The 19411-nt window shown below is 41.2% G+C and overlaps 1 protein-coding gene across 5 annotated transcripts in view; it reads right to left on the bottom strand.

Annotated features, from left to right (window-relative positions):
* Positions 1 to 19411, bottom strand: part of LOC121868065 (adenylate kinase isoenzyme 5-like) — a 76300-nt gene that overhangs the window by 22634 nt on the left and 34255 nt on the right. For 4 of the 5 annotated variants that reach the window (XM_042368332.1, XM_042368331.1, XM_042368330.1 and 1 more), the window contains 4 exons: positions 13181 to 13330; positions 12134 to 12244; positions 5121 to 5263; positions 3088 to 3153 (listed from right to left, as the gene is read on the bottom strand). In XM_042368332.1, the coding sequence (XP_042224266.1) occupies positions 3088 to 3153; positions 5121 to 5263; positions 12134 to 12244; positions 13181 to 13330 (470 nt within the window). The remainder of the gene's footprint in view (positions 1 to 3087; positions 3154 to 5120; positions 5264 to 12133; positions 12245 to 13180; positions 13331 to 19411) is intronic. The other variant, XM_042368334.1, reaches the window with a different exon arrangement.

Below are 19411 nucleotides of genomic sequence, written 5' to 3'. Positions count from 1 at the left end.
AGAATACACAACAGACTTATAATAAACTACTTAGTCACAGTCCTCCTTCCATTATATTCAGGTGAAGAACTTCCTGAAAATCTCAACAGGTGTTATACGACACTAACGAAAGATACTGTACAGTGATCTCACAAATAATAAAAGAAAGTGCTGGCGGAATTATTACGAGAGGGGCGACACGTGTTTTATTACTGTTTAAAGACTGTTGTTAGGGACAGGCAGTCTTATAGAAATGTAAAAACAGTTTAGTCAGACTTTTCACCGTATTTTGCATAAACAAATTTGCCTTCTTTGTTTTTGGTAAGTCAGTACTTTTGTGATGAAGATAACGGTTAAAAAATTTATTGGCAAAGTTTGGAGTACAGTTTGCCGATTCTGAGTAATTCAGTCTTCAGTCAGGTCTTGACACTGAGGGGGGTATCACTTCTCACTGCCACGCAGGACAGAGGTTCATACACAAAGAAATACATCATATTCATTAACAGTATATATAGGAAAGTGTTAAACCAGGGTGAGCTGAAAACCTGTTTTATAAATAAAATAAATATCCATCTTCTGAGTAAATCGATTTTATGAATGAATCAGCTTATTCACAGATGTGCATAAGTCTTTTAGCAACATACCTGTATGTGACTGATACTCTTAAAGCTATTGTCATGCATCACACGACAGTCAGTGTGCATTTACGTACAATATTAAAACGCAATCACTTTAGAATTATTGTATGAAGGTACTACATCTACATTTATATTAACCGTTAACTTAAAATGTATGTACTTATTGCAATACAGATAAAAACTATATACATAGAGAATAGATCAACTTGCTACACCTACCAAGTCCTGATGCTGAGTAATTGAATGATAAATTAGGTAAATGTATAACCAATGGCTCTCACTGTGTGTGTGTGTGTGTGTGTGTTTGTTTTATTTTTTTTGCGAAATCGGCTATTTTCCTAAAACGTCTGTCAATTTTCAAACCAACCAAAAACCCGGGCATTTTGTGAAATGACCATTTTGCAAAGAAATAAGTATTGCTAATTTTGTAAAATAACAGCTAATCTTATTGGTCAATTTGCAAATACACCAGACAATATTCACGTGATAAGTGAATTTACTTCAGGTGAAAAAAAAATATGAATGGAAAATTGTCTTCTATTGAAGGGTGAAAAGAGTGAAGGGAAGTCTCTTCAGTACATAAAAAAATAAACAATTATCAGTTCTTATTACTCAAACTTCTTTGCACAAGTGGAGCTGCATTTATATGTGCTCTTGGGCAGTTACACTTGATGAAGCCCTCTCCGTGCCTCACGCAGACTTACTGCCTTCCCATCTGGTACATCTGCAATGGAGAGGACCTTCTCCACACATGTATGGGGTGAACTGATTTTGAGTATAAAACTTTTTCAAGATTCCATGTTTCGTCTCAAGCTTGTACAGGTATGTTCCATTTTCCTTCACCTGAATGATTACTGACTTTGCGATGTAAATTCTGTACGTCCACAATCAACGAGTGGGATCGGATCCATCACAGTGCCGCCCACTTCGGCTGGCTTAAATCCCCTCACAGAAACCGCAGTCATTTTCTTTTCCTGATCCTGCTGTTTCTTCTGGCTTGAATACCCTGCTGTCGGTCGGTATCAGAGAACAGACTCACCATACACTTCTTCAACATTATCCACCACAACAGAGCATGGAGAGTAGGAATGACATGGAACTTCCACAGTCCTCGCACTTGTTAGATCCACAGCAATTCTTACGGCAGGAAACACATATCGGTTTGGTGCCGGCTTGGTTGGAGTCGTCCTCCTGCTCCTCGTTGGTTGAATCCGCCTCGATTTCTGCTCCTAATGCTTTTGCGAGCTGCTCCTCTGTCTCCAAAACCACTTCTACTTCCTCCGGCAGATCACTCACAGCAACACCAAGACGAGGCTTCTGTCCAAACCTCGCCTCATAGGGTGTTCTACCGATTCCAGGTCTTTGGCCTGTTTGTAGGTTATTTTGAAAAATTACCAATATGCTTGTCTGTTTGCAAAATGGACGAACATTTAAGGTCATTTTGAAAAATGACCGACGTTTTGGTTTGTTTGCGAATTGCCCGGTCTTTTTGCAAAATAACTGATTTAAAAAAAATTAACAAGCTCTTTAGAGCCAAAAAGAATATGTAATGTTTAAAAAAGGCAAAGATAAAAAAGTTCATTGCCTTACGACAACATAAGTCCAAGAGGTACGCGAAAACTTTCAAGGCCAACCTCCAACCATCCTTTACCAGAAGGTAACTCCCACACTGACGATATATTCCCAGCAAACACCAGTAACCTCCTGACCTCAGTCTGCCAGTGGTCACATCTACACGTTGTCATGCACACTCGTGACAGATGTCACTTGGGAGATGCTGCAGACACTTTGCTATTGAAAAATGCTTGAGTGCCTGTGTCTGGGCGCTGTGGTAGAGTGGGCACCAACAGCAGCAGATAGCGTAAAGCAGATGACGCCCAGTTTGTCCTGGCAAGGGCTAGGGCTGGGTGACTCAAGGAGGAAGGGAAGAGATAAACTTTCGTCACCCGCCTCAAGCTTACACCTACATACTGCCCGATCACATTTATAGTTAGTTGGCCAAATATCCTGCATCTGTGGACTGAATACCTCGCTTCTCTAATAATTTCCATCTTACTTTGCTCCATTATTTATTTTCATTGTGAATCCGTAGCTCAGTGGTAGAGAGCATTCATTTTGAAAACGAAGTTCTTACCGACAATAGGAAAAGCCCTTCGGTGGGTTTAGTACCCTGAGAAGAATGTTGGGCTGCTGCTGTTGAATATAGAGAATCTACGGAACAGCACTTGACAGATGGAACCACGCCATAGCAGGAAGTACTTTAGTCGAATGAAAAAGTACATATTTATCCAGGATGCAATATTCGTTTACTGATATTATGCACCCCAGAGACACCTAAATGTGATCGGTGTACAGTATATTAGGGTTTACCTTATGGCTGGGGGAAGGGAGGGTGACTGCACGAGTATGACAGAGAAAAAGTGCGAAAATCAGGCATAAGGAAGAGGAGGGGGAGTGACAGAGGAAGTACCTCGATGTTCCTGATGAGAGTTCCACGATCCCACTCCAGCAAGATGGCCCCCGTGGGTCGACCCAGCTGGTGGTAGGCGAAACATGTGATTACCTCACACACCTGGTCATCCAGCACACCTGTACCTTAGCTTCCACCATACCTTTACCTCAACATCCACCACACCTGTAACTCAACATCCACCACACCTATAACTCAACATCCACCATACCTGTACCCCAACATCCACCACACCTGTACCTCAACATCCACCATACCTGTACCTCAACATCCACCATACCTGTACCCCAACATCCACCACACCTGTACCTCAACATCCACCATACCTGTATCTCAACATCCACCATACCTGTATCTCAACATCCACCACACCTGTACCCCAACATCCACCACACCTGTACCCCCACCATACCTTTACCTCAACATCCACCACACCTGTAAAACATCCACCACACCTATAACTCAACATCCACCATACCTGTACCCCAACATCCACCACACCTGTACCCCAACATCCACCACACCTGCACCCCAACATCCGCCATACCTGTACCTCAACATCCACCATACCTGCACCTCAACATCCAACATACCTGTATCTCAACATCCACCATACCTTAACATTCACCACACCTGTACCTCAACATCCACCACACCACCACACCACATACCTCAACATCCACCACACCCACACTTCAACATTCACCACACCCACACCTCAACGTCCACCACACCCACACCTCAACGTCCTCCACACCCACACTTCAACATCCACCACACTCACACCTCAAAATCCACCACACCACCAAACCCACACCTCAACATCCATCACACTCACACCTCAAAATCCACCACACCTGTACCTCAACATCCACCACACTTGTACTTCAACATCCACCACACCTGTACTTCAACATGCACCATACCTGTACCTCAACATCCACCACACCTGTACTTCAACATGCACCACACCTGTACCTCAACATCCACCACACCTGTACTTCAACATCCACCACACCCACACCTCACAACATCCACCACACCTACACCTCAACATCCATCTCACAATCCATTACACTCACAAGTCATCATCTACACCATACCAGCGAGTATCTCCATAAATTTCCCAGATTATGTATTTACTGAAAATAATTGTAACTCATAGATGTTAATATTCATGAAAATAACAGTAGCTAGACAACACTGCTGCGTGTGTACCGTATCTCTGTTAGACATAAGGCTCCAACTTACTCAGGGTCAGAATAAAACTTTCCTTATGTCACTGAAAAAATAGTTAGTAAAATAAAAAGGCCAGATGAATATACCCTTCTTTTAACCTCTTTTTGGGGTGTGGGGGGGGGGGGTGCAAAAGGTACTCATCACAAAGTTAATAAGAAATATATGGAGTTAATATTTTGAAGTGACCACTTGCTTATTTAGTTTAAGAATTATTTTTAATTTATCTAAAAAAAGAAGTTGTAATTCACATAGATGATTTTAAATTATAAATTCAAGGCTTCTGTTGTATAGGGGGAGCATTAGTTAATTTATCATTAATTTCTGGCGTATGTGAGAAGAAAATGCAGGTTATAGCAGGTAGCTCATGGTAAATAATGTTTTTGTTCTGTTATTACTGTCTTCAACAACTAAGGTCTTTTAAGCGCGTAACAAGGTTAGTAATTACACTATTACATCAACAACTAAAATTATGAGAGATAACTCTAGAACGAGATAAACACAGCACGGTCCTGGATACTTGTACACACAATATATATGGAGTTTTAAGCTGTCAACTTTGGTCAATGTTCTTTAAACAGTTTGTGTTAATACTTCACTTGTCATTATGGCGGGCAACATCACCCTAGCCTTATGGGGAGTTAAAGGTAATTATTTTGTTAGTAAATTACTGCTTGACGAACATGTGTCATGATATGAAAAAGCTAAAACAAGGTAATAAGTGAGGATATATATTACAGAATCTCTTGCAGGCGAGTGATAAAGACTAGTCTAGGTGATGAAAGGGCAGCTCTAACCTTTTCATTGTAGTGGTGGACGTCATCCATGTGGCGCGGGTAACCAGACACCAGGTAGCCTCGGCTGCGTGGCGTGAGGTGCATCTCACGAGCCAGGAGAGCGAGGGCGATGGTGGCAGAGATGGACTGTGGCGACCCAAGATCTGTCGAGATGGACAACCACATGGCCGACTCTCAGTCATGCATGAGTGGTGATGACTTTATGCTGATGAATCCAAGAGTGGCACAGTACATCTTCACACATTAATAGTACACATAATCATTTATACCTCTCAGGTAACCTTGACCTCACCACTTACCTGATCATATCTTCTCTTTTCAATAATCAGTAACGTCCATAAATGACAGACGTTGATAATAACTGCTCTCAATAACCCTGGGTCTCCTACATCAAGACGGTTTTATCTAAATGTGAGCAAATGATAAAGGTTTACCGAGTTCATAATAAAAGTGTGCAGTGGCTCATGCTCCACCCTGTGACAACAGATTATCGTATATCCTCAGTTCATTATGTGCTGTTTCTCTAAAGTTAACTGAAAAGGACATAGTTAACAAAAATTTAAGTGGAGGAGACTTGACTGAGCAACAATTATGTTAAATCATGATTAATGGCATTCCATACATTCCCATTAATTTAACAACAGTCGGAAATTCTCCTTGTTTAATGACTGCAAAATTTAATTCATCATTGGCGAAATACTTCATGTTCCACTGCACAGCCACCCGCAGTAAAAATAAAATATACCAAACTACTGAAGAAAATATTTATATTAAGCAAAATCTCCTACTAATACGACTATACATAAGCGGAAGAGAAATTTAAATGATAGTTGCTGTAGTGTTATATAAAAAAAGAGTCCGTCATAAATGGAGATTCATATTTTAGGTGAACATATGTACAATAATTAAATGGTGTGGGTGAGTTGTGGATGATGACCCAGAAACAAGGTTCATCACTGACTGTTAGTTGTCGCTGAGGCAAATAAATTGGTTACCTAAAGTACCTGGAACCCTAGCCCCAAGTTTCATCTGTAAAGTTTATATATATATATATATATATATATATATATATATATATATATATATATATATATATATATATATATATATATATATATATATATATATATATATATAAAGTGAGGACGATATATAATGTGATGGGTTTGTACTGTAAAGTGCAAAAGTTCGGTTTATCTTAAACAGATTGAAAGTTCTTAGTATCATTTCATATTGCATCATGTTGGTGTGTGTTTTACATTATACCGGTGGCCATCCACGGCACCACCTATCATGTCACAGACGTTATATTATTGTGTTTGTAATGCTGGGATGCTGTGTATCATATGGAAAACCAATGACGTGTATCTTTCCTTAAAGAGATAAACAAGAAGTTGAATATGTGCTCATGGAAGCCAAATAACTTTATATAAAAATGAAAATAATATTACTAAAAATAATTATTGATTCTCTCTAAACAGAATATAAAAGTTTGCTTCAGATCGAAACAGGGAAAAAAAATCATGAACTGAAGAATAAAATACCAATTTATAGCCGAGAACCCTCAAGTGACCTGTACGAGACACTACACCACCCCCAGTGCCTGTGAGTGTAGGCTGCCAACGTGGAGGAAGCGTACAATGCTAAATGGTATACATTATCCATACTGACTTGTTGTGCCTCGTGCGAGACGCCTGCATCTTCCTCACCTACAGTAGTCCAATACTGACGCCACGTTCTTCTCAATGATCAGTGAGGAGCCAAGAGGTCATGGAGCTGCTCGCACCTCCAGGTTTAATTACCATGAACCACGACCCAACCAAATGGGACCTCGATTTTCTGCCGACTTATGACTTCGCTCAAAGGAGAGGGGAATTTTTGTTTTGTTTTACCATAATCAGCTCTCACTTTATATCCTATGAGACCTCACAATTGACTAAACTAGATCAGGAGAATGGGGAGTAGGAGGAGGTCCTGTCAGATATACATTCTAAACGAATCCCCGATTAATAAGCACAACCTAAAAGGAAAGAAGGAATAACCATGAAGAGTGTACCGTACTGAGCCACACAACCAAAAGGAAAAAGCTCTCCGCTTGGAACTCTGTTAAATTCGAGGAAGTCCCGCATATATCTGTATCACTAGTCTTGAGACGTTATGGGAACTGGTCATTCCAGCATGGCAGTTATAATAATATTAACATTTGATCAGTAAAATTGTCATACATGTTCATAATTGGGTAAGCATGTTTATAAACTATGCAGTTATACAATTCGGCATGAATATAGACAATGCAGGCACAGGTATACGGTACAGTGCACGTAGATAGCAGGCAGCTATCAAACAGGGAGGTACTACCGCCAGGGAAGATATTGTAATCATTATGTGTTGTCTAATGGTAGACCCTGCTGCCATATGGCATCACAAAAATTGTGACCAAGTCCCAGGTTGTTGATCTGACTTTCTGCCTCATTTACCCACAATTGCAGGGTCTCAATTGTTTCTCTTACTTTGACAACACAACATATACACCGTTTCACTCTTTATTTGTTGTATTTTATATTTTTTTATTTATTATCATGAAGTGGGTCAGTGACCTGTGCTCGGGTGGCTTTGTGCCCATAAAAAAGGGCCGCGGGAGTATACAGTTTCCTGTATGCCGAGACAGTGTAGGTGAACAACACTGGTAAACATTAAGGTAACTTGACCAAAGAAAACTGGCAAAGCTGTCTGGTACTTATTTCCAGTAGGGTCCTTTGCTTAGGCTTACTCTAGGTCTCAAATTAGTAATAGTTAATTTGATAGAATTTAAAAAGCATTACATTGCTCTTGGGGTATCCGAGACTGGCGGATCACTGCCACAGTAGTACATTCTACGGTTTAATAACACAGAAACTCACTCTCTTCTCATGCTGTAGCCTCATCTGTTAAGTATTTCTTTGTTTTAGCTCTGAATTGTTTAATACCGTGACTGGTTTTGATGTGGTCTGGTTACTTGTTGCTGCAGTCTGTTATTGCAGTAAAGAGGAGAGTGTTTTTCGCTTCACCAGGTGCCATAACATTAAGTTCACCCCCTCTAGTGCCCTGCCGGTTTATATCCCTAATCCTTGCAAAGTTTGTTTTTAAATACTCTGGGTAGAAACCATTGAAAATCTTGTAAGCGCAATTCAGCTTCAGTTGCTTCACTCAATCCGCCACACTTAACATGTTCAGGGATTGAAGAACTTTGTGACCAACGTGATCTCTTGCTTCCATGTCAAAAATGAACCTCACAGCCATGTTTTTTAATAATTTGTAGCTTGGATTTTAGCTTCTGAGTCAGGACAGAGTACCATGACGAGCAAGAAGAGTGCAACTGACATTGTATGAGGGCCAAACAAAGGATCCTACGGCCATCAGCTGAGAGGCCTTTAGTATTTCTATGGATAAATTCTATTTTAGCATTATTTTTTTAACTATATTATCAACGATTAATTCACCAGACAAACAAGAGTTAAGAGTTAGTCCAAGTTATTTCACTGAGGTTACAGATGAGATGGTTCATTCCCACAAAGTACAATGAAGTCGTTGACCTTTTTGAGCGTCCTTTTTTATCTAAATAATATTACATCAGTCTTTCCATGGTGTAGGAATAATTTGTTGTCTATGAGCCACTGTTTGCATGACTCCAGTTCAGATGATAACTCGTTAACTATATCATTTGGATCAGTAACTTCTGACACAAACCCTGCCGTATGATTGTCAAAAAATTTTTCAACCGAAACAGGCGACTTGTATGACAAAGTAAAATCAGGTTTTGTAGGCCTGACGGTCCGTTTAGTACAGTGTGGATACAATACACAAATCCTTTTTCGGTGCATAAAGAGGCAATGTGCTTGACCGCTTTCACCTCTCCAGGTATAAAGTGAGAAACCCATTTACAACTGGGTGGACTGGGCGCAAAATAGCGACCCTTATGACCGCTGCATATTAAATCTTCCAAAATAAATATTCTTTTCATAAACAAGCGTTTGTCTCCAGCAACTAAATTTATGTCCTCATAACGATTGGTCGAATCCTTCCTCATAACCTAATCCAAGGACTATGTGACCTAACCAAGCAGGGGACCAGCTTATTCCCAACTTTCTCTCACTGTTCCACTACACTCAATTAAACTTACAGAAGCCAAACTACCCATGTATACAATCGCCATTAAGACCCCAAATGCTTCCAGGTTGCTGGCGACACCACCTGGCTACCGTTACGCATGTAAATAAAACTTAATTTCATAAATCAAACACCAAATGTATTTTAAAACTGCGTAAAATAAACCGAAACTGAAGAATATTGTAAATAAATATTGTATACAACGACTCCATGACCCGGTGTCTCTCTGGTCTTTGAAAAACTTCCGAATTTGGAGACTGTGTGAGAAGGCTGCAACAAAAATTTATTTCATTATCGTCCATATGGATAATGTACCGACCACCGAGCGCTGTATGGTTCCAGAGTAAGAGCAGGCACTCTGCAATGGTATATCTCTTGAAGGTCATAATATCCATTAAACATAAATTCACTGTGAGACGAAATCAATATTGTATAAACATACACACAAAAAAAAAACATCAAAATGCCTAATATTGTTTCCTGAGCAACATATTCACCGCCTTGTTGTTGTAAAAGAAATTGAGACACATTTGTGGCTCACCAAGTTACTGATCAAGAGCACCATAGTGTTTCCAGCTGCCAGCGTCGCAAGTGCTGGATCCTGCAGCTGTTCCTGAGGCTCGTCACCAGCCTGACCAAGTCACCGGCCTGGTAAAGTTACAAGCCTGGCTAAGTCACCAGACTGCCCAAGTTACTGGCCTGGTCGGTTCACTAGCCTAGCGGAGTCACTGTCCTGGAGGTATCCTCAGTCAAACTGGACCAGATCACCAGCTAGATAATGCCACCAGCCAGACCATATTACTAGTTGGATCTGGTTACCTGCCAGGCCACGTCACCAGTCTGATCACTAGTTGGATCATGTAACCAATGGGCAATGGTACCAGTCAGGCCATGTCACCAACCAGACCATGTATCCTGACGGGCCATGTATCCTGACGGGCCATGTCACCAATCGGACCATGCCACCAGCCGGGCCATATTACCAGCCAGGCCATGTCACCAGCTGGGCCATGTCACCAACCTGTCCAGGTCATCAGCTCAGCCACATCACAGGTCACCTGCTTGACCGGTTACCTGGGTGGCAAGATCAACAATGAGGCCGTGTTAAGTCCTCAATTTAATCAGGAAGATCAGCAGAGTGGCCAGTCACCAGGCCGCCGCTGATGACTTGGATGCAGTACAGGTGAGGCTGGTGACAAACAGGAGATACGTGAGCAAGGGCAACTACCTTTCGGGACCATCGCCTCAACGGCCTCGCTCGTCACCTTGTGGAAAGGGAAACGTTTTCCTCTTTTAGTCACGAGTCTCGTCGTCGATTTTGTTGCTGTGGAGATAACAGAGCGATGACATTTCTCTAGAAATCGTCACACTTACCTCTTACAAATCACACTATCTTGTTACACTTCACATTATCTTGTTGCATATCACACTAACCTCTTACACATCACATTAATTTGCTTCATACCCCACAAACTTGTTTATGCGACAGTAACTTGTTACATTTCACACTCACCTTTTGTTACGTATTACGCTATATGAAGACCTTCTCTAACACTCACTTGTCAACTTTCTAAGAGTTCATCTACCTTAAGCTAGAAAAACCAGGATAGCACCACCCTGTTTCCTCATCTTCATCAACGATGCCTTGAAGGATACTCCCGCTCGTTGGAAATTATGTCGACGACTTCACCATTGGCCTTGGTACGAACACCTCCGCTCCTAATTGCAGCACCCTCCAAAACATTCTGTATAGTCACTACTCCAGAACTGATCCGCCGCCAATCTTGTCATCACCAACCATACCAAGGCATCAACCTCTCCTCCGACAATGAGCCACCTCCTTCCTTCACAATGGACCACCAAACTCCTGCCGTCAGTATAGATGACAAGCTGAGTTGGAAAGTACACCTCAACGAAGACTTCAAGAAAAAGTGCGGAAGAGAGGCGATAAGTTTATTGACTCTCTCAACTCTACTAATCATCATCTTGAACCTATTTGTCAGTTTGAGACAAATCTGCCACACCATCCTCGCCCTGAAACTTGCTGCCACCTAAGATCCCATGTCCGGGAGCTGCTGTTCGACACAAAAACCATATCAAAGCAACAAGACCTCATACTGATCACGACAAGAACAGCACCATTCCACTCAGTGTATAGTATAATTCATCAATGTTTCGAAGGCAATCTGACTGTTGTCTCCTTATTCTTTATCCTTTGTGAACTGTACCTACACTGAAGGTCCCTCTCACTTGTAACATTATTTTCTGTTATATTTTCTGTTGCATATTTTCTGATTAGTGCCGCTACACACACACACACACCTGTGAGTCACTTCACCAGATGCCCAAATCTGTTTACACCACGACCAAATAAGGTGTAAATTGACATGTCCGTGTTACGGTACTTTTAAGCCATGTTTGGATCCAGTTCTCTGAGGTGCAAGCTCAGCTCTCTTAACAATTTAGCTAGGTCATTCACAACAGATAGGGGAAAACAAAGGCTGAGCTATTATACCTTATAGGCTATGCGTGACATGGGTTCGGTTATAAGTGAATCCTGTTTAATTTAGTTGCGAAGATCACAATAATCGCCACATACGGTCAGGTCTGAGACCGAGGGATACAAGGCGGAGCAAAAATCACTTCTACCACACATTATTCTACACAACCAACTGGTAAATACCTCTAAAATGCCTCTAATGATCTACAGTACTTTACTAGGATAACCGATCCGTGCAATGTTATTAAGCCTTAGTTATCGTGTACATTAAGTACCAGATAACATCAATGTATTATTTATATTTACCTATAAGATGAAATTTAATTTTAACATTTTAGTCATGATTTTAAGGATAACTGAGACTAACCGTTTTCCTTGATGTACTCGCTGATGACTACGGTGAGGTTGATGTGTCGGTAGCCCTCGTGGATGTCAGACAGGTTCTGTGCATGCGTCATCTTGCCGCTCCCTGGGCCTCCTACACCAGACGAACAAAGCTCACTATTAAGCATTCCATAAAATCAGTTAAAGTATGTTTATAACTTATTATTGTTGGTAGGAAAATATGACTGTCATACCTTTAAGCGCAGACATACATGTCTGACGTTATTTAATCTTTTAACAATGTAAATGTTATCATGTGACGTTTCTATCTTGAAATTACAGTGTCACACAACCTAGTCAACAAGCACGCTTATCCGCTGTTCTTTTGACAAGTTTATGGGGTGATTTAAGAATTCAGATTGATCTATCAGCCTGTAGCACGTTAGGTTAGATTTAGTTCAGATAGATTGATTTGGTTACATTAGAATAGGTTAACTTAGCGTAAATACGATTGATTTGGTTACATTAGAATAGGTTAACTTAGGGTAAATACGATTGATTTGGTTATATTAGGATAGGTTCATTTTTAGTCAGGTTGGTTTGGTTACATTACGTTAAGTTAGCTTAAGTCAGGGTAGTCTGGTTGGATCAGGATAGGTTGGTTAAGTTATATTACGTTTGGTTAAGTCATATTGCTCTGTTAGGTTTGTTGGGTTATATTAAGTTCAGGTTGGCTTAATTACATTAGGTCACGTAAGATTATTTTAAATTAGGTTAAATTAAGTTTGTTTATATTAGGTTAGGTTAAAGATAAGGATAGGTTAGGTTAGGTTAGGTTAGGTTAGGTTAGGATAGGATAGGATAGGTTAGGTTAGGTTAGTTTAGAGTTAAATCAGACCAAGGATAAGTTAGGTCTATTTTGACTTGGTTACCATAAATTATGCAAAGTTTGGCCAAGTGATGAACCAGAACAGTGATGAACAAGACAATGATGACCTAAGACAATAAAGAACAGTGATGACCATGGAAACGATGACCCAAGACAGTGAAAACCCGTCAGAGAGAGAGAGAGAGAGAGAGAGATAATGACCGAGGAAGAAGATGACGGGTGCCCCTGTGATGGCCTCGGTGGGGGCAATGTTGGTGGGTCCAGGAGGAGCCGTCGTAGCTGGGGTGGTCGCCGCTGTCGTCTCTGCCTCTCCGTTCCTTCCCTCCCCTACCAGCGGCGACCCACTGCGATCTGTGGGGGAGGACGACCTGTTAGTTGACTGTATGGTATGGGACGACTTGTTAGTTGACTGTATGGGATGGGACGACTTGTTAGTTGACTGTATGGGATGGGACGACCTGTTCATTGATTGTGAGGATGGAGATTACCTGGCATTTGACTGTGTGGGAGGAGACCAGTTACTGACTGTGTGGAAGAAAGACACCACTTCTTTACGATAATGAGATACCAGCAAGCAGATTCTTTGGGCTGTACTCGGTGGGTGAGGAGCAAGTCTTCACCCTACTCACCACTTGCCCCGCTCCTCACCCACCGAGAACAGCCGGTACTGGGCACTCACGACTCCTCCACTCCATCACTTTGTTTATCTTGAGTATATTTTGTTCTTGAGTGTTGTAACATGTATGACTATCTTTGAATATTCACCTGTAGGATTTAAGCTTTTGTTTTTGCTTTGGATGGTTAAAATGAAGCGAATGTTAATAATTAATAACTCAACGGATCGTTTATTCAATGCGTTTATTCATTGTTTTTATTTCTCTCTTAATGTACTTACTTATTTATCTTATTCTATTGTCATATTAATTTTGAGTTTTCTTCGATGCTATTGTATATTTGTTTTTTTTTGTTTTAGGTCTGATGATGACAAATTTCCGTATAAAAACTCCAAGAGTGTTAAGCCTCGTAAGTGAAAATGTACGAATGTACGTATCTAACTCGTTGTCGAGCTAAAGCACGAAAATAAACATGTAACATACCATTTAGAGTTATATTGAAATTCTACCTGAAATGGGCACATATATTTAGCGCAAGACACAAGGAACGCAGACAATTAGTTGGAAAAAGATCCCTTAATTTTGACCTTAATCACCATGCGAATATTTGAGATGTAGGAGTCCTGGCAACTCTGTCATAACCCCAACTTAGTAGCTGTAGGATGGCGTCAACATCGCCATCTAAGATCATACTGATAACCAAATCATGCAACCTGTGACTTTCGGGCCCTCTGCTGCCCAGATCTGACGTCCCTACAGTATTTGCCCTCGGTCTTCGGAGCGATAATGGTGTAAATTGGAAGAATTCTCGAGTATGAAAGTATAACATGTGTTGATTAACCTTACCACAACGTAACGCCAGCTAATGACTCCCAGCATGTACCAATGTAACCTATGCCTCTGTATACTAAGCCTACCCTACACTATCCTAAGCTCAACCTAATCTATCATATCTAAACCTACAGTAAGCCCAACCTAACCAAACCCAATCTAACAGCGAGATGAATGCTTAATGACGTAAAAGTTCGCCAAGAATAAATTAGCTCATGCCACACCAGGAAACGTGTGAATTATACCAATTGTGTCCGACCGGCAGCGGTGACCTAAGACACGTGTCTTCTGCAGCGCGGGTGGAAGTGGTGTTAACTGGATTGGCGAAGGTGGCCTAGATGGTGTTAACCTGCCTAGTGACGCTAATCTGCCCGGTAGTGTGGGTGACCTCGGTGGTATTAAGTTTCCTCAGGTAAGTGACCTTGGTAATGTTGGCCTTTCTCAGGGCCTTGGTGATGTTGACCTGGATAGCGTGGGTAACCTAGGTGGTGGTGGTGGTGGTGCAGTGGAGTTGCAGAGACTATGACCTGGGTGGCGTGGGTCATCGCGTGTTCTCGTGTTAAAGGTGTGGCGTCTGACGGGGGAGAGAACCTTCACCTTGGCCCCGCAGGAGAAAGCAGGCGACCGAACCTCCCTGGATTCACCAAGATGCGTACGACAATTGTCCTTCTATCCTGTCTATTAGGTACTGTACCTATAATAATAATGTTCAAACTCACGCTTCACAATGACTCTTATGACTTTTCTTCCTTTAAAAGATGACAAGAGAAAATTTATTAACGGAGCACTCCCAGATCTTCGGGATTCAAAGAAATTCCTACAAAGTCAAAATCCTAGTCTAAATTCTGTTTTTCTTTAACTTCCGAGATGTACTTGGGTGAAGGATCAAATTAACATGGGGGGGGGGAAGTGTCTGGACGTTAAATTCCCCCAACGTAAGCTACTACTCACAGCCAGAATGGGGTCAGAATCTCACTGTGACTCTACCGAAAAGATACGTTTTCTTATCCCCAGTCATGTGATATTTCTCTTACGAGTCTTTGATAGTGTGATCCTTGCCAGCGCCATGACTTTTGAGGTGAGGTGAGGTCACCCCCTGTCAATCACCCAACAGAGTGTGTGTGTGTGTGTGTGTGTGTGTGTGTGTGTGTGTGTGTGTGCGTGCTCATATAGTCATTTAGTGTGGTACGCACACCCTTATGGCTGTCTTCATTATTTACGTTCTGAATCCATGTACACTTTGTCTGCGTGCCTGTCTACTCATGTGTAGATGTCATAAGAACATATGCCTGTGTCAGTTAAGATTCCTTGAACAACTTGTGTGTAAACGAGTGTCTTTACAGTTTTGTCTACGTCAGAATATGAGTGCTGTGGTTATCATGTCTTTATCGCTGTGATTATAGTGTGTCTCTACAGCAGTGATTATAGTATGTTTATGCCGCTATGAAAACAATGTGTTTCTACAACGGTAATGGCAGTCTGTCTGAGCAACTATGATTATAATGAGTCTGTACCGCTGTGATTATTGTCTCGCATTACATCTTAGATTATTAGTGTATCTTTGCATCTGTAGTTGTAGTATGTTTGTGCAGCTGTGATTACAGTGTGTCTATACAGCTGTGATTATACTGTAGTGTCTGTAGAATAATGTGTTTATGCTGCTGTACAAATGTGATTATAATTCCCCTTTGTAAATTTGATTATAGTTTGTCTGTACAGCTATGATTAGTGTCTGTTGAGATTCTATTATTGTACCTGTATCACTATGAATATTGTGACTGTACCACTGTGATTATTGTGCCTGGACAGTTGTATGTAGCCTACAAGCGTGGCCAACTCGTACAATGTACACATACGTCTGTACATCTATGATATAATGCACAGCTAATGAGCATCTCGAAAGTATGTAGGGAAGCACATCAATATTCACATTAAGCGCATGAACGCATGGTCTAGGAATTAGCACAACTGCATTAAGCAACTCCCCAGCAGTCACAATTGGTCACATGTGGCGATAAATGCACCGCTTACCCCCTTGTGGTGGTTGACAGTGACGGGTATACTCAACAGTCTCTCTCACAGCCGGAAACAGAAAATACCGTAACATAAGATCAAGGAAAACTCTCTTTGATCTTGGCGTCAATATTTTCTTGGAGAATCACGGTATTAACTTTTTGACGGTAGCTAATCGCAGTTCACACCTCGAAGGATATATACAATTTGGTAACTTGGCTTATTTTGATTAATTGCTATCTGTCACGAAAATGATAAGACGCAAAGTAAAAAAATATAAACATATTTTTATTCTTTCATTGTGTGATTCATGATTATGTGGAGGAATATTAAAAGTCATAATTCCAGCCAATGTTGTGTCGAGAGGAGCGCTAAACAAACGCGATTTACAGTTCAAAGAAATAATACAATTCGGCAACTTTATTTTCGTGAAAGATTGCCAGTAGTCACAATATTCATAAAAGATAAACAAGAAAAAAATTCCCTGGTATAATAGTACTGCCAATGATTTTATGTAGAGTAATTAATAGTTTCAATTTCAGTCACTATTGTGTTGCATATGGCAGCAGGTAAGACAATTTAATGTCTTAATGAAATTACAAAACTAGTCAAGTTTGCACATTAACATGATGGACTGCCCAAAGACACGACATGCTGTACCAGGGACGGGTATTTAATCATGAGGGGCGATCATGCTATTGCGCGTAATAAGCGTAACTGTAATACGCCATTTGTTTAATTCGAAACACACCAATACTACAAATTTGCATAATGGTGAGATTGCATTACCAAGCATCACGCATCAGTGGCCACTGGAGTGCTCGTTAGCTCCAACCCCGAGGAGCATTGTTGGCTGTAAAAGGGAGAAGTGTCACCTAAATCACGTTAATCTAACAGGGTGTTAAGACTTAAAACCTAAATCACTAGGGCGGGAAGGACTTTCATCTCCTTAACATACTAGAGGTGGAATTTGATCTACAGTATTATTCTGGTGGAGGCCATTTGTTCGTCCTACCACAGTAGTGAAGGGATTTGTCCAGTTTCATCATACTTGTATAAGGAGTTTCTTTAATTCGTCATTCTAGTGGAGGAATCTTGTCCAGGATAGAGAGATAATCTCCACTTTGCTAACTCTGTAATGGGATAATTAACTCTTGTTAGAAATCGTCTTGTGGGATTTTAGGATTTCCCTCCATATACCAAGTATCTCACACTCCACCAATCTCACTCATCCTTACTGCCTGCCACAAGCACCTTCACTCACTGCCTGCCACAAGCACCTTCACACATATGAGGAGTGTGAGTCATAGGAGGAAGTATACCAGTGATTCATAGGATGAAGAGTATGCGTGAAATCAATGGAGGAGGAGGAGGAGGAGCATGAGACACTGGAGGGGAAGTAATAATTAGTCACAGGAGAGTGTCATTGGCTCAGGGGAGGGGAAGTGTGAGTCCCAAGGGTAATAATAGCAGTGAGTCACAGAAGAGTAACACTGGGCCACAGAAGAGGAGGAGTGATAGTGAGTTACTGGAGGAGCACCAGTGAATCTCGGGAGGAGTAGGAGTACCAGCGAGTAGCAAGTAGGAGGAGCGGCAGTGAGTCACAGTCGGAGGTGTGCTAGTGAGTCATAAAAATAAAAAAGGGTGACTGAGTCATAAGTGGAGGAGGAGTATAAGAAGTGGAACTGAGTCACAAGATGATGATGAGTGGGACTGAATCACAGGTAGCGTGAGGTTTGCCGTACGGTCGTCAGGTCGCGGTGGTGTTATTAAGAGAGGACATGTTTCCCTGCTGAGTCCTCCATGAACGATATTGAAGATAATATTCCTTAATTCCTCTCTTAGCTCGTTCTCACGCGAGACTCCTTGTCGCAGTCCTACCGCATTCAAGCCTCCGTATTCTTAAATGTTCGTACGTGAAATTTTTCTTAAGTGAGGATGTGAAAACGAATCGAAAAAAAATGGGGGCTCATAGTGCTACATAGACGGAACCTTGGCTCCCTGGCAGAATGCAACTAATTGGTGTGTTTTAACAATGGCCAAAGGCAGACTGAAGACGAAAAAACGCATCGGTCTCACAAAAGCCACTAAGGCTACTTTAATAAGATAGCGACTAAAATGATATCGAATTATTCCAAAGACTCTACTAACAATAGACACGTTATCTTATTTTTATTTAGAGAAAAACTATAAGGCTTGTACACTCGCCACAGAAAGTTCTCCAAGGGTCATACACTATAACAAAACGAACGATAAACCTGAACATGGCTCTCTGAAAAAGTTTTATTGCAAATTAAATTACTTATTTCTGCTTGCAAATACTATAAAGACGAGCAACATATATTATTAGTTAGAAATATTGAGTCACTTCACAACCAGGCATACTAACCATTCTGAGATGACATGAGCCATAGTGATCATTCTGAAACCTGTCGTGGCGACTGTACATTAAATTTTCCCTTAACTGGAAATATGAAACAACGAGATGGCGGTCAAAACCCTCAATTAGGGGAAAAATTAACTTAAAATTGTATGAGAATGTTGACTTAACTCTCCTACAGTAGTGTAGTGGATGTGCCCAGAGGGATGAAGCAGATGACGTGTTCTTCTCCACTACGAGCAGCGGCTGGTTAAATACTGCCACTTATGCCATTTATGAAATGTTCTACTTACCAATGTCGATATCCGAACAGGACTAGAGCCGTCATCATAGTAACAGCGCTAGCGTGAGCACTCAACAGTGCTTGACGCTCCTTATCCTACAATGGCAAAGCCTTTAAGACTTCGCCAGGCGAATGGTCGCTCGCCATTTTGTTTTGCGTGTAGTGACGCTGTTTTAGGTTACGAGCAAATGACTCACCTCTTCAGCAAGATGCTCGTTCATCCTCTTTTGTTCTGAAGATGATGAAAACTGTTGCCTTGAGTATACATGACAAATACCCTATTGTGTACTGTACCTGTACGACGATGACAA

Source organism: Homarus americanus, unplaced genomic scaffold, assembly GCF_018991925.1.
Source record: "Homarus americanus isolate GMGI-L3 unplaced genomic scaffold, GMGI_Hamer_2.0 scaffold6894, whole genome shotgun sequence".
Lineage (NCBI taxonomy): Eukaryota > Metazoa > Arthropoda > Malacostraca > Decapoda > Nephropidae > Homarus > Homarus americanus.
Note: the sequence above shows the minus strand (reverse complement) of the source record. Positions and strands in the feature narration are given on the sequence as shown.